Source organism: Chanos chanos, chromosome 9 (genome assembly GCF_902362185.1).
Source record: "Chanos chanos chromosome 9, fChaCha1.1, whole genome shotgun sequence".
Taxonomy (NCBI): domain Eukaryota; kingdom Metazoa; phylum Chordata; class Actinopteri; order Gonorynchiformes; family Chanidae; genus Chanos; species Chanos chanos.
This window is the reverse complement of record NC_044503.1, coordinates 8,659,394-8,675,017: the sequence shown is the minus strand read 5'-3', so window position 1 is coordinate 8,675,017 and position 15,624 is coordinate 8,659,394. Positions and strand designations below refer to the sequence as shown.

Genomic DNA, 15,624 nt, shown 5'->3' with positions numbered 1-15,624 from the left:
CCTGGCTTATCCCGGTAACTTCTGGTTAAATTAACTCAGAGTGAGTAGTAAAGCTCCTAATAGAAGAGCCCTATGGCTTTGTTTTGCTAGGAGAATGAAGCTAAAGTGCTCTACTATTAGGAGGTTTACTACTTACTCTAAATCCTTAACCAGAAGTTACCTTTAACTCGCTGCGTAGTACAGGCCTCTGGAGACAGAGGGTTGTCAACTCACCAGCCCTCGCTCGTCGCAGTTTTCCTATTTGTTATTGCTTAGTGTCTGAATACATTCATGTAGTGTGGTTTGATGCAGCTCAATATATATTTTTTAGACGGACACTCAATATTTTATGTAAAAGAACTTTATTACATTGTTTAATCCACACATTGTATCCCCATTGAACAACAAAAACTCTTAAATTGTTTTATCAGTTTTATTTTTTTTTGTATTCATAATATTTCATAAATTATATTTATTAAAATCTATATCATTTTAATAGTGAATTAAAAACAAAAAAGGGGGGAGAATAACAACATCAAAGACAGGGAACTTGTTGGAACCTTTGGGGAGGTGGGGATTTACAAAAGAAATGCTCTTAAAAAAAATAATAACGACAATTCTTCAAGACAAAAAAGAGGACACTAAACTGGTGTTCTTTTTACAGAAAAGACAGTAATGAAGAAAGAAAAAAATATCACAACAAAACCAACACATGATTCAGAGATTAAAATCCATCTTTATATATATATTTTTCTTATATTTTAAATTCTATTATCTCTACAAATCAGGTGCAACAGCCCTGTAATGGTAATGATATTTGACAGGGGGAACATCTTTGATACTTCCGTGACGAACATTCACAAGAACATTAACTGTACACAGTGATCGAGGTTTAAGGTCTTCTATTCGGTGCAAGGTGTCCTGCTAGGCTAACTGAAGAAGACACTGTAGGACAAAGAGCCCAGCTATCTCCCTGAGTGACTGAGTGTAAAGGTAACTGCACACCTGGAGAACTGCTTCCAAAAGATGGGGACAATTGAGGCAGTTTTTTTTTTTTTTAGGCTTGCAAATTACACTTCACAAATACATAACATTCTAAACTCTAGATCCTTACAAAGCATTACCGCTTTGTTACAATCTTAAACTGCCTTATGAACCAACTTAAAACCAGTTAATACTAGATGCGTGTCAACATTGGGTGGGTGTCTGGCAATGAAAATGGTTTTTGCAACCACTCTGAAAAAGTCAAAACTAATTTTCTGCTGGAGTGTATATGTTGTCTGATGTACACGTGGTTACCAAGGCCCTCCCTAATGAAATGGGTGAAGACTAGGTATTGCACAGTCCCATAACGACACTGTCTGAAGCACCTAGAAAAGTGTTTAGACCAACCATATAAAATCCCACTAGAAAATATACAGTATGGAGACCAGCACTGTTCCTGCAGTGCAAAAATGTGAAACATGATGCCGTAAGTTAAATATAACGTGCACGAACCATAAGGATAATATTTATCTACTTTGGCCAACCTGGTCTGTCAATGCAATTGGACACAGCTAAAGATAGGGTTTTTGTACATGATCTCTGTGTTTAGCCTCTTTTGAAACTCTTATTCTCTAAGGGGAGTTGAAAAGGCTTTTTTTTTTTTTAACCGCACCCAACTCTCCCATGAGAGAGATACTGATCTGCAGTTTTGAAGAGCTTCCTGGTTAAGGATGAAATAGAGGCTGCTATCATATAGTGGCCACTGATGAGCGAGCGTTTTTAAAACATAAGCAAACGTGGGTGTGGGGGCAATAAGATCCAAATCTGAAACGGCTCTCTTGTAGAGTTTCATAAACAAAGTGTAAAAATATATCCGCACAAAACAAATTCATTTTTGTCAGCATCTGTCAATCTGTCTGCACTGCTAAATATGAAAAATATAGAATACACTATCCATATTAATCCCTAACTCAGGGGGGTAGCTGTTGGCTCTGTCAACCCATAGTTGTGCCATTTAGTGAATGCAAAAAAAAAAAAGGAGGCATAAGGGAAATAGTTTTGGGATAAGGAGAAAAATTCACAAATCTACACAATGCCAACCCTCAGATCCCATCTGAGTTCACTATCTCAATACAAAGCAATGAACAAAGCACATGAACTCATCTCCACACAGCTGGACAGAGGACATATTTGTACAATTACATCTCTCTCTCTCTCTCTCTCCCCCTCTCTCTTTTTTTTCCTCTCTCCGGTCCCACTTCTCTCTCATTCATGTTTAGATTTTGTTGGACAGCTCAGGTTCGCTTTTCTGCCAGCCTGGGTGTCTGCCGTCTTTCACTCCAGCTTCCTTACAAAAAGTCTCCCCAAAAAAAAAAACCCTTCTTCCACCAGCATTTACTTTACTGGAGAGTCTTTTGGGTTTTTTTTTTTTTTTTTTCTTGCAGAACACATGTGGGGCGGAGAGGGCAACATTCCAGCGGCTCCTCTTGAATACTTTCAGCTGCGGCTTTACTTTAAGCATTTAAGGTCTGTCCCTCTGAGGGGGCCATGTCCTGTTTTTTTTTTTTTTTTCTTTTCTCGTTTTTTTTTTTTTTTTTTTTTGACAGTACGAAAGGGGCCGATGGCAGTCTTTCGAGTGGAGAAACCTGAGAAACCTTAAGAGCGGCGTAAAAAGTCAGCGCTGAGTGCAGTGCCCTGTCCAACTGAGGTGTCAGCAATAACTGAGTGCTATTTGCATGCCTCTCTTTTTCAAAATATCGCTTATTATTGTATACTTTAATCCAATCGTCTCATCCCTGTATCTCATAAAATGGTCAGGTAGTCATTTTAGGGGGGAATGAGGGAGCTGGGCATTCTCACTGCCTTGTCTCATAACTGTTCTCTCTATCTCTTATTACAAATTCCTTATAGATGTATTGTACTTAAATATATATATTTACATAGCTATGTTTTCACATACTAAATATATATGTATATATATATATATGCAGTATCTATAAATTATAGGAACATTTAAAAATACCTTTTGATTCTTCTCTCTAAGTGGCATTTGCAGAGGACAAGGGAGTGGAACTGAGGTTTTATAATTGCTTTTGAAAACAACAAAAAAAAATCAAATAGCTTAAAACTTGGTAAGTGTGCATATGCAAATGCATGAACAGGTCAACATAATGAGTGCTATGAGTTTAGTGTTGTATGTGCAAGAACTAGTGCATGCATGCCAGCTGAAGCCTGGGGGTCACTTATAATAATGTGCATGCTAAAATGCTTCAAAAAAAAAAAAGAAGTTGTGCTATTTATCTGTATGCCATTGGTCCCTTTAGAGAATTGGATACAAAACTGCAGAATATGGGCACTACTGTTGATCAATTGACTTACGAGTATGACTACAAAATAGTAGCCAGTCGTTGTTACGGACATTAAACATCGGGGCCAGACTTTTTTTTTTAATATATATATATATATATATTGTACATTCTGTCTCAAACCTGGGACTGTCCACTGGATACATTCACAATTCTTTTCCTCAGAGTACTACGAACAGATGGGAAAGGACTGGTCTGTACCAGACCACTTCAGCTTAAAGGAGATTCAATCCCTGATACTGAGATATAATTTCATGTAATATCACGTAAGATATTATAATCTATGTTTTACAACGAAAACAGTTAGGTAGCATGCATGTAGTACCCAGCACCATGTCTTCAAATTGTATCATTATGGTCGAATCTCATTAATAGAAAATCTGGACTAGTTTACGTGTAGTGCAAGCTTGCCCAGCAGATGAGAGGTCAGAGGTGGGAGTAGTGTGTCCTAAAGTGTTGCGTGCAAGATTGTCATTGAGCTGCTGCTGCTGCTGCTGCTGCTGCTGCTGGTTGCTTCTGCCACCATCCTCTGCCACCTCCTTCTCCATCCCTACATGTTTTTCCTTCTTCTTTCTAAAAGCTTCTGTCTTAACTTTTAAATACGTGTTAGCCAGTCGAGTCTGGGAAAGCAATTTCGCTGCCAAAGACCTCTCTGTAAAGTGGAGGGAAACTGTAGGCGGTTTCTGGGTGAAGCAGGCGGAAAAACTCCAGCTTGTCGATGTGGAGGTTGCAAATGGACTTCATCATGGGCAGCTTGGACACCATCTTAAAACAAGAGGAAGTAAAAGGAAGAGAGTCAACATCCTTGATTTGACAGCAAAAATTCCTTTCTGTTCGCAATGTAAAAACAAAACTGGCAACAACAAAGAAACCAACAACCAAAAATTTATTTATCTTCTACTTCCTGCTTTCCATATTTGCATGCTTAATCCCTTAATTCAATCCCTTGTTTGTTATCTGTGAAAACAGAGAGCCTTCAATACCTTTGTCAGTTTTTCCTCTGAAGCACCACTTCTGTGCAGACAATGTTGCAATGCTAGGTAGACCTTTTCCTGAAGCTTCTGGACTTGCTGGGTGTCAGTCAGCCATGGTCGGTCTGTTAATGAAGGTGAAACCAGTGAGTCAGGTGATTTAAATGACACATGTCTTAAATACCAGGGCAGTGCTTTTAACCAGGCCCGAGTGACAACTGTCTATGTGACTTGAGGGATTTTACTCTTCTGTTTGTTCCAGTAACAAATTCATTAGTAATAAAGGTTAACTATTTTCCCGCTTGCAATGTCACATTCAGTTGCAAAACAGGTCTTGCCATTAAACCACATGTTGAGTTTTGGAACATAACCAGTAGGCCTGCCTAAAAAGCAAGATGACGTAAATGTTATATAAACACACAGGATTTCTGTTAAGAAAAGAAGGGTGGGGAATAATGTGGTCAGAAAATTAAAGTATCTTATTTAATTTGAAAAAAAAAAACAAACCCCAAAAACCCGAAGACACCATACACTGCTACATAACATTCCCATCCAAAATTCAATGGTTTTTCACTATACCACACAGCCCTAGTTTTCACATCAATTTGAGTGTGAGAGTGAAGTGTGTTCACCTGGAGACAGCAGGACAGCAGCACTGAATAGCGCCATTTCCTCTTCGGTGAGCTGCAGACGGCTCAAGCTCTTGGCCAGCTCGTACACTGCATTAACGAGGTCATCACAGCCTGTGAGGGTGCACAGAGGCAGCAGCGTGAGCAAGGCATGACAGTTAACTACATTCACTTTACTTAGATGCACCAGTACTTGTCAATAGGCCGATTGTAGTCTATTCTATCCTGCTCTATAGACTTGATTGTCCTGTTAGGTGTCAAAATGTATTATTTGTTGATTTGACATAAAGAGAAATACAATGTGAATTTTGTATTCAGCAATGTGTTGTTGCCTTAGAAGAACTTTTATCAATGGGCATCTGATGCATTCCACCGGCTGTAGTACCTGACTTTCCCCTATCCTTACAGGAAAAGGTACTCCTACTCTTTCCTGCTACGGCTATTGTTTCAGGCCATGGGGACAATGTTAACATCTGACCCCCCCCCCCCCCCCCCCCCCCCCCCCAAACCCCTACTACGCCCAATGGAAAAGCTATCCTTTAACAAACATAAAGACTTAAATGGTAAAAGTGATGATGAAAAAAAAAAGCATGACAGTTTTGCTTTGGTTGATTTATTGTGGTTGACTCACCCAAAGCTTTGAAGAGTTGAGGGCTTGCGAACTTGCCGTCAAACAGAAGTGTGTTGTTGATGGGGTTGTAAGCTCTACACATGCGGATCAACAGCACATCCAGGCAGCCTTGAGATGGATATCACAGAGAGAGCACAGAGAGAAGGAGACAGGTAGGGTAGGGCAGGGTGGGGGTGGGGGGGGGGAGGAAGAAAGATCGGAAAACGAATGCTCCACCATGCACATACAAAAACAAAACAAAAATCCAAATGTGATTCAGTTCATCAAATCAATCAAAGGTTGTTTTTTTTTAAGAATTAGCACATTTTTTTTGAAAGTTCAAACATTTCAAAATGTTCACAAAGTTCAACATTTTCAATGTTCGATCAAAATGAATGTGTGTGTGTCCCCATTTATATGGATAAATGTGGTGATTTTCGATCACAATTAATATGTTGGGTTTTTTTTTTTAGATGGATAACAATTTTGGTTAAAACAACAATACAATGAACAAAGGGAGCAGATAGTGAGAGGAGGGTGGACAAAAAAAAGACAAAAAGAGCCATTGTTAGAACTACAAATGGTAAACACAGAAGCCTCTACTGTTCAAGTCATTTATCTATGCCCCTGTTTTGATTCTTCTAGCCTTGATGTCATGCTTTTCAAAACGAGTAAAGCACAATTGTTGTACAGCGCGGAAAAAAAAAGAAGAAAAAAAAAAGAGAGCAACTATTTATACACATGACAGATTTGTTTTTGTTTCTGTAGACAAATCTGAATGTGTATATGAACACTCTACCTTCCTGTGTTTATTCATATGTTCTACAGGATATTATATGTATAACTGCTGGTCTGTTTGTAGTATATAACAGATAGAGCTGGAGAAAATGTTTAAATCCTCTGATTCTTGTGCTAGTGCGTTTATCGGACATGGCCTCGCTGATAAAGTCCGCCGTGAGGTTTGATACTAACCTGCCTTGAGCAGAATGATCTGATCGTTTTGACAAAGATCCATGAATCCGGTAATGCGCTTCGCAAACTCTACCACATACTGGATGGCATTGGTGATGTGTATGGCACACTGTTGCCACATTACCTCAGTGGACTAGAAGAGAAGAAAAGGAGCCACAGTTAGAAACAACAACTGCTGTGGGTACACGATGTGCTATTTGTATCAATCTGTCCAGTAGTTAGAGGCAAATACCTTGCTCTGATAGACACGAGTTTCCTCTGGGGTGTACAGGGACATTGCAAGTCTCTTGAGATCTTCAGTACTGTATTGACTTGTCTCTAGATGAGACTTGACGACACTCTGTGTTATGCGGTCTGCAAAAATAAAAGGGCAAATCAGCCGTTTGCATTCCGACGCCTGCTATGAAGTTTGTTATTATCAGAGTGCCACAACACCCCCCTGGCATCCATGTATAATTTTCTTTTACAATATCACAGCACGGCACGAACGCAATGCAAAGAATCACAATGATAACTACGACAGGTCTTCACCGTCCAAGAATAGCAGGACAATGGGAGGCCTAATAATATGTTTCATCTGGAGCCCCACATCAGTGCTGACCTAACACATTCAGATATGCAGGGCACCACTGAGGTCTGTTTTTTTTTTTTTTTTTTTTTTTTTTTTCGTTACTGACCTATATCCAACATGGAGCAACCCTCAGGCAGTGGATTCAGCAGCGTGTGGGAGAACAGGCCGGAGTCATGCAGGAGCTGGTACTCGTGTTTGATGTGAGCGCCGTCGTTGAAGTCCTGGCCGTTTTGTTCGGGCGAACTCTGTGAGGAAGAGCTGCTGCCTCCGCTACCCCCCAGGAGCTCCAGGCTGCTGCAGTATTCCCCCGTGCCCTCCGGCGTGAGAGGCAGGTCGAACAGCAGGCCGTCTGGTAACGTGGTAATGTCGTCTAGGTCGCTGAGGGTGGCACTGGATCCTCTGCTGTAAGCTCTCGCTAGATTACCGTTTTCACCGTTCTCCTCACGAACTCCCCCGCTACCCGCGCGTTCCTGAGATTGCTGGTGCTTCTGGACTTCTGCATACAGGCTGTCCCGCTGCTTTTTTGACATGCGGCCAAACTTTACCGCTGCAAAGAAGGTGACGTATACATGAGAGAACGAACGAATGGAGGTTGTTGATAAGAAGCAATGTATGAACTCCAAACTGACACCAAAGGCCTACATTCTAAAGAATGTAGTGTGAGAGACTGATACTGAAACAGTTGAATGTTTATCTGGCTCTGGGCCAGCAGATACATGAGAAGTAGCTCTTAACACACAGACACAAACACACTCACACCTCCCCCCCTCCACCCCACACACACACAGCTTTGTAAAAAGACCCTTGAGACCACACATCCGCTAAAGGAAAACTCCAAAACAAGCGAGGCTGCAAGGTACCCAGGCTGGACTCACCATCGCGGCTCATGCCCAGTGCCAGGCACTTCTGCAGGCGACAGTGTTGGCAGCGGTTGCGGTTGGTGCGGTCAATGAGGCAGTTCCTCTGTCGGGAGCACGAGTACATGGCATTGTTCTGCTGGCTGCGTCGGAAGAAACCCTACATAAACACATCACGCACAGACACACACACACACAGAGTCAATGGGAGGACCAGACAAGGAAGTCTGAGGCTTGCAGTGGAAATACTTATTCAGTGCAGAACGGATGAAGAAACAGCTTCAACAATTGGGGAGAGAAGTACTTCAGACTAAAGGATTGTTTATGTTTGTATTCAAGAATAAATAACCAATCACCTTGCAGCCCTCACAAGTGATCACTCCGTAATGAATTCCAGAAGACTTATCCCCGCAGATCTTGCAGGGAATCACCTCGATTTGAGCTGGAAAAGAGAAGTGCACAGAAAGATGCTGAAATCTAGTTGTGACACTTTCCACAGAAATGATCGATAACGTGTATAGTTTTATTATAAGTGCCATACACTTTACAGTATGCTTTAAAATCGAGATAGCGTGCATCAGACGGGTTCACACAATTGATCTCTGGAGACCCGTCATATTGGTTTTTGATATATGTGCCAGGTCGCCGCTCGGGGCCATATTGTTATGGTGCGAATGGAAACTTTTCAAGCAATAACTTCTATGCAGCCAATATTATACAGGATTACTCTAGATACATAAACTTACAAAACAGCACTGAGGTGCAACTATACACTCACTGGAATCATAATGTAAACATTTATTAATCAGCATTGGGAGCTTGTAAGTCTTTGAGTAAGTGATATGCATGGGCTTTGTTGTGATCATCATTTATCACATGTGACGGCATGAAACATTATGTGTTTCACAATTTGGTTGTGTAACTTATTTGATTCCATCCAAAATTGATTTCTTGTGGCTGTTTTTTTTTTCCAATGCCTTGTGTATGTCAGTGTAGTGGTGTGATGTTACAGGACTGACAAAACAGTACTTTTTTTTTTTTTTTGGTTGTTTATTGGTAGAAAAGTGTCCATTAACGAGAACTGTATAAATTGGCTGTGTGATTTTGCTCTGCTGTGTATCTTTTGCTAACGCCTGTTCCAAAGTGCTGTCAGTTTGGGACTGTGTGCTTTGGGAGACTAGTCAAGCGTCCATAGTAGGGCCGTGAACGGTGCGAGAGCGTCCCTCCTATCACGACATACACGTTTGTGATTTTCCCCCGCCGTGTTTTACTTGCTCCATATACCGTAGCACTCCCATTAAACACTGGAGCTCCACCAAAGTACTGTCAAGAAAACACACAAGTGCTACCACTGCTGATATGATATAAAAACAATAGAAGGGTTGGCTGCATTGCGAAACGACTCATTAAACATGACTCTTATTGTCTGCTTGGTTTAACAGCTAGCACGCAAATTGCAGACTGATAAAATAACGCAATACAATTTCAAATGACAAATGAAAAAATGAATGACTTCATTGTTATGAAGATGGACTAATCAGTGACAACAGAAGGACCTTTTAGTAAATACACCTTAATACTGTACACAGTCCTGTGCTTTCTCCCTCAGGAACACTCTGTTCTTTTCATTATGCTGTTTATCTAAGAAGTGGGGCCCACACTGTCCCAGAATAGCAGGTCAATTGCATTAGCGAGAGGCCCAAGGTTATAAAGTTTCATCTCCACGGCTCCTCCTCCAAGGTGAACTAAAAGTCTGAAGGAAAAAAAAAAAAAAAACCAAAGGCAACGGCACAACGTCCATGAATCCTGATAGAAACGGCCACTTTTGAACTTAATTGTGTTTTAAAGGATTAAAACTGCAGCCGGCGCTCATTTTTTTCTCCCCTCATGTCCGAATGGTGACGCAAGCAGTTAGGTAATGCCTAATTTGCAATGTCAGAGTGAATTACCCTTTCACAGTTAATCACACAACAGCTCACACCTCATCAACCACCCCAGCAAAGCTGTCACTGGATACGTGCGTCACGCTACAGAAAAGCAAATGATGTTAGTGTGTCTGATGACTGCCAGGAAATTTCAGTACAGGTAGAAGCACATAGGCCCGGTATCCATAAAGGACGGATATTAATCATTAGGCGTGTTAGATACTGGGGTGTTACCTGACAAATAAGTTTCTTACAAGTAAAAAATAAGTAAAGTTAACCAACAGATACAAGCTACAGTTAAATGGTTTCTCTCTCTCTCTCCCTCTCTTTTTCTTCACTCCTCACTCTTCTACCCCATCCAGAGCCTCCTTACCCCCACCCTCTCTATGTTATATAACTGCCGTCTGGCCGCATTCCATGAACACACTCATTCAGGGGAGGTCACCCTAGCAACGCAGTGACGAGCATTCCCCTTCCCGCCCCACCCCACTCCCATTGGCTCCCGACCGCATTGCTTTGTCTCTGACTTGTCATCTCACATGCCGCTCAGCTGCACGGCACAGTCAGGCTATGTGGACGAGCTGCTCTACTGACACACTTTCCCACTGAGCTAAGGGGAGGCGCTTGGGTGGTAGCCTTGCAAGGGCTGTAATCTGATTTCTTTCTTTCTTTTTTTTTTTCTCTTTCTTTTTTTTTTTTTGCAATTTAAGGTGGAACTACATACCAAAGAGAGCAACCAAACACGTTATCACAACAAATTATGCTTTGACAGCAGGTTAATAATTCATAAAGTGCTCAAGATTTCAGAGCAGTTTAAGCTTCGGGGCACTCTTTAACTGTTACCGAACCTTAGTCTGGAACTGCATCAAGAAAAACACATGATTTTTTTTTTTTTTACATAACAGAAAGAGGTGAGAAATATGACTAGAGCACACTAGAAACATCTACAGTATATTCTGAAGGGCCTATGTAACTTACACTTGGTCTCAACTTGTGGCAGCATGTCAAGAATGTGACTGCAGTTCCAGCTGTCTCTGAGCACTCTCGTAAAGCTATTTTTAATGCAGACCTCTCTCAGAGTGGTCAAGGGTAGTGTTATGAGCAGGCCTTGGTTAGCCCATGTTACCACATATCCCTCTCACCGCTTTTGCTTCAAATGTTGCAATTGGTGTCCTTCCTAATTTTGTTTCAGTTCAGTCTATTATTAAATCTGTAAAAACCCATAAGCTACATGCAGCCTACATAACGTAATTGATCATTTACAAAGCCAACACCAAAACTAACTGTTACAAACCAAGAGTTATTCCAAAGTTATATCCATTTACAGAAAATTCAAGAACAACCACCCCACCCCTCCACCCCACCCCCCAAAAAAAAGACAAAAAAGTTTTGCAAAATGTTTTCTTAGGCATGCCTTTTAGGTATCTGGAATAATTTTTTGTCTAATCCCTGAAGTTCCTACTTCCGATATATAAGAATGACAACTTCTTTTATGCATTCTTCTATTCATTGGTCAAAGACCTTTGACAGTGGTGTGGATTGTAGAACAGCCAACAGAGGCATCTGACACTTCATTCCTAAAACAAACACAAAAATCTTTCTAGGAATCAAAGCGGAGCATAGTCACACTCCTATAACCACCTTATGATAAAGTGTGGTCTGGTCAACAATTTGAACCTTACGTGTCTCCTTTTGACAAATTTCAACTTCTGGTAAATCCAGACAGGTATTTGCTATTTAACACAGCTATTCACTGTTCCATGCTCTCCATTGTATACTCAAGCAAATGGGTAAATCAGACCTTATCAAAAGAGCCGTGTTTGATTAGCACTCTCCTCATGGTTCTGAGGCCTGCAGGCTAACGCCATCGCTGAGGAGAAGTTAATTAAAGTGAAATGGATTTGAGAGTTGAGTTTGTGAGTTACGGTGTAAGTGATCCAGTTCTGCTTATCAACTCAGGTGCCTGTGTGTCAGTCACTCAGTCAGTGTGTCAAACAGTCTCTTCCAGTCAGCAATTTCCCTCTAAGGGTTGTAAAAAAAAAAAAAAAAAAAAAAAAAAAAAAAAACAGTTCCTGCTAAAAAGACTTTGCTCTCTTATCTCACCAAATCGAACAACCTCAGAAAATGTCCAAAGGTCCTGTTTACCCAGTTCTTTGTATTTGCATAACACAGTGTACATTTAACCTACATTGCCCGCGCTTTGTGTGCTGCAGCCATTACAGGCCACAACTTGTGTGGGACCCTTTGGTTTCAGTACAGTTTGCTTAGTGGGTTTCTTTTTGCATTTCATAATAATAATGATAATAATAATAATAATAATAATAATAATAATAATAATAATAATAATAATGACCCCTTCTTCAGAGTTCCATCTGTTAACTCTTATCTAACAGCCGTTTCTGAAGAGCTTTACGTGGACAGTCATGCCTTTTTTTTTTTCTTTTTTTTTGTCCATGGTTCAGTGTGACCTAGTAACACTCAGTAAAGTAAGATGGTGGAATGACACCAGGACCCTCTCTTTAAATATGCACAGAGGAATTAAGTAATCTCTTAGTATCAATGACCGCAGCAGAAAGAAATGCATTAGAGCCAGGTGGCGTAAAGTGGTCAATAATCACCATTTATTATGTTGATAGGAATTATGGGCTGTGGGCTTAAGTGAGACAATTACTTCCCTGTAATTGATTTTAATTCATTGATTGTGTGTGATCAAAACCTCTAATGAAGCGTGATGGCATTATGTGCTACAGTATAGAAACTTCTTTCCTAGCCGATCAAATATTTTTTTCAGCTGAATTCTTGAAATCTGATCCTTGAATTTTTGGGAGCATTCTTATCAAATTTAATTGTATGCTACAACCAAAAAACGCTTTTCACTAACCACACTACCATGACTTTGTTTTAGTCTGGCTATTCAGTTAAAGTATAGATACAGTCAAATAAACATTTGAAAATCCAGCTGGCTTTAATTCCTCTTGAAATCCACTAAGCAGTTTGGCATGCACATATCCAAAGAGGCACTGTACAAGTTGAAGTTTAAGTGAATGGAAACTTGGAGAGCAGGTGTCAGTGGGGCACTGTCTATAGACATATATAGACACGGTGTGACTGTGCCTTCAACGCCAGTGAACTAACTGCTCCACTTCTCTGACAGTTTCAAGTACACACTAGATTTTTACACAGTAGACAGGTCTCCCACATAAAGCCTGGTATGTGTATTGTCAGCTTTAAGAACGGCAATAATTATACAGTGTGCTTCAGGGGATGAATGTTCAGTCTTTAACCAAATATTTGTTTATACCTAACAACATAAGGACTGCTACGACAATAGCTTTCACCTTTGTATTTGACAAGGCCTGGCTGTCTATAGTAAAGGTTCACTGAGCTCAGTTATGTTGGACTTAAAAGTTACTATCCAGGAGTTATATTCCAGAAAAGAAAAGGAAAGCAAAGAAAAGGAAAGAACATTCTGTTGATGTTTATATATGCAAATGGGGATGGTTGGACTTGATGAGCGTTCCAAATGCCACCACTAACAAAACCAAAAGAATATAAAGCTATTAATCTAAATAATTACATAATGAAAATAACAGGAAAGTTATAACACTGTTGAAGGGTGATCTAGATTCTCGTTAATAATAAAAGTCAATGACTTTAATATCTGCACTTTAATGACAATGACTACGTCATAAAAATTCTGTTCTACTTAAGAACACGACTTCAAAGTCTAGTTGGACAATTTGCCACGATTTACACCGGCGAGGGCGCTGTTGTCAATATACACCACAACGGTGTTTACTAATCCGGGAAGTTCGGATCGAGCACTCAATGAAAAAAGGTGAAAATACGTACAGTGGCAAATGAAGTTAAAAGATTTGACGATAGGCGTTTTATTGGCAGATCGTCAGGTTCTCGAATTATGCTCTTATTCTGCATGTTCTGTAAGTGCTTTGTAATCCTCAATGACAGAAGTAGGTCAATGGAACACCAACTCTCTCCCTCATACAGTCGGCCATGCTAGGGTGCCGAAAACAACAACACGCAGAAACCACGCGATGCACCCCCATGCGCTCCACGATTTGACACTGACATTCAATGCACCCTCGGCGGCTTTGACGCAATCCTCTGGCGCACTTGCAATAAAATTATTATCTCACAGTAAACATGATTTTTTTTTCGGTGCTCAAGTTCAACATGGCGGTTTTACAGCGCAAGTAAAGTGAACAGGAAATCGATTGAACATTACTGGAAAATGAACGCCTACAATGCATATTTGTGGTAAAAACGCATCGAAATAAAGGAGTTTCCAGTAGATAAAGTGAACACAAAACAGTTTCAGTAAGCACCCTCTTCTCTTACATAACGCTGTTCGCTTGCTGGCCGTGAACAGTAACTACACTAGAATTCTTAACTACAGTCGATGTCTCCATTTACCGGTGCGGGAAAAGACACAAAATGTAAACCTGTAAAAAGTTATCAGACTCTCGATTTTGAGTCTAAACTTTTTAAATAATGTGTCGGGGCTCAGTATACAAGTGATTGCATGTGTCATATCGCGCAGCAAGATGTCAGACTATTCCGTCCAGCTAATCCGTCAGTTATTTTTATGCGCGCTTGCTTCAACCATACTTCGGTGGACACATGGACGTCATGGTCATGTAAATAAATCAATGCACAAATACCAAAATGCAGAATTTTTCACCGCTGTCAGCTTACAAAATTAATAATGTTGCGTTTTCGTTGCAAGAAATATACATGATTCTTGAAAATTAAATAAATCAAGAAATCTTCAACTTACCTCTCATATTGATGCTATATTATCTGCGATTCAAATAACTCCAGGGCATTTGAACAAAACGAAAAACTGAAATCAGATGTAACATTCAGAGCTCCAAAAAGAAGCTGTTGAAAGAAATAAAAATAACTAATCCTCATATGTTTGTAATGCTTGTCCGTACTGAAAGCAAAACATCAACGAAGTCTGGTTAATTTCGATTTGGCAGCGATTCCGTATCCCCTGCAGTGCTAATGTTATTTCTCCTGTGAGCAAGCGTGCGATGTATGCAATAAAATAATACCCTCCTCTTTCCCACCTCTTTTCTTCTCACTACCTCTCTCTGTCTTTTTTCGCTCTCTGTAACCTACTTTCGGCGCGTGGACTCTCACATGATCTCGCTCCACTGGCCCGCCTCGTGCCCCAGGCAGCGGCGCGCTCTCGCCCGCGCGCTTAAGGAGGATCTCAGGCGCACGCGTGTGTGGGAAAGTGTGGCAGTGTGTCACTATAACAGCATCGTGGGAATCTTTGCCACATTCACTGTTATGCGACTTTCATTTGTGTCCATTTGTGACACACATTTCCGCCGATTGCGTGTCATACAGACAGTGTATTTCTCTTTTGTTCAAATATTGCATATTAGTTTAGGTTAAGTTAGGTGTACTGGAGAGAAAATACGGAAACTAAGTGTAATGGGAAAGGAATGGGAATTCATTTGTCATCACTCCTTTGGTTTACAGCGAAAACAAGACATAAAACACGTATAGACTAGCACACAGTCGGCTCATGGGTGTTAATACAATTACGCATAACAATAGTTATGATGTATATGTACAGTAAACATTACTTATATCACTTAACACTGGGAAGTATATTATATCTTAGGACAAAATACAAACAGATTACAAACTGAAGATCACCTCCTGACTAAGAACACTGAACATTTAAAAGTCTAATAGCAGTAAATATGAAGGACTGTTAAACCT

The 15,624-nt window shown here is 40.4% G+C and overlaps 1 protein-coding gene across 1 annotated transcript; it reads right to left on the bottom strand.

The window, feature by feature from the left end:
- Nucleotides 1-363: 363 nt before the first annotated feature.
- rorca (RAR-related orphan receptor C a) lies at nt 364-14,939 on the bottom strand. The gene is made up of 10 exons (XM_030783804.1): nt 14,663-14,939; nt 8,296-8,381; nt 7,958-8,099; nt 7,189-7,629; nt 6,744-6,865; nt 6,512-6,644; nt 5,561-5,668; nt 4,933-5,043; nt 4,313-4,425; nt 364-4,094 (listed from the first exon to the last, which is right to left on the bottom strand). Exons 1-10 carry the CDS (start codon nt 14,667-14,669, stop codon nt 3,936-3,938), a joined length of 1,422 nt encoding a protein of 473 aa, XP_030639664.1. The 5' UTR covers nt 14,670-14,939; the 3' UTR covers nt 364-3,935.
- Between the last annotated feature and the right edge of the window lie 685 nt (nt 14,940-15,624).

Bases quoted from the DNA above. Each gene is read 5' to 3' on its own strand.
- rorca (XM_030783804.1), bottom strand. The intron at 8,100-8,295 runs GTGATTGGTTAT...GTGTTTATGTAG, and splicing joins TCACTTGTGAGGGCTGCAAG to GGTTTCTTCCGACGCAGCCA. The intron at 4,426-4,932 runs GTGAACACACTT...CTTCATTAACAG, and splicing joins TGCTGTCCTGCTGTCTCCAG to ACCGACCATGGCTGACTGAC.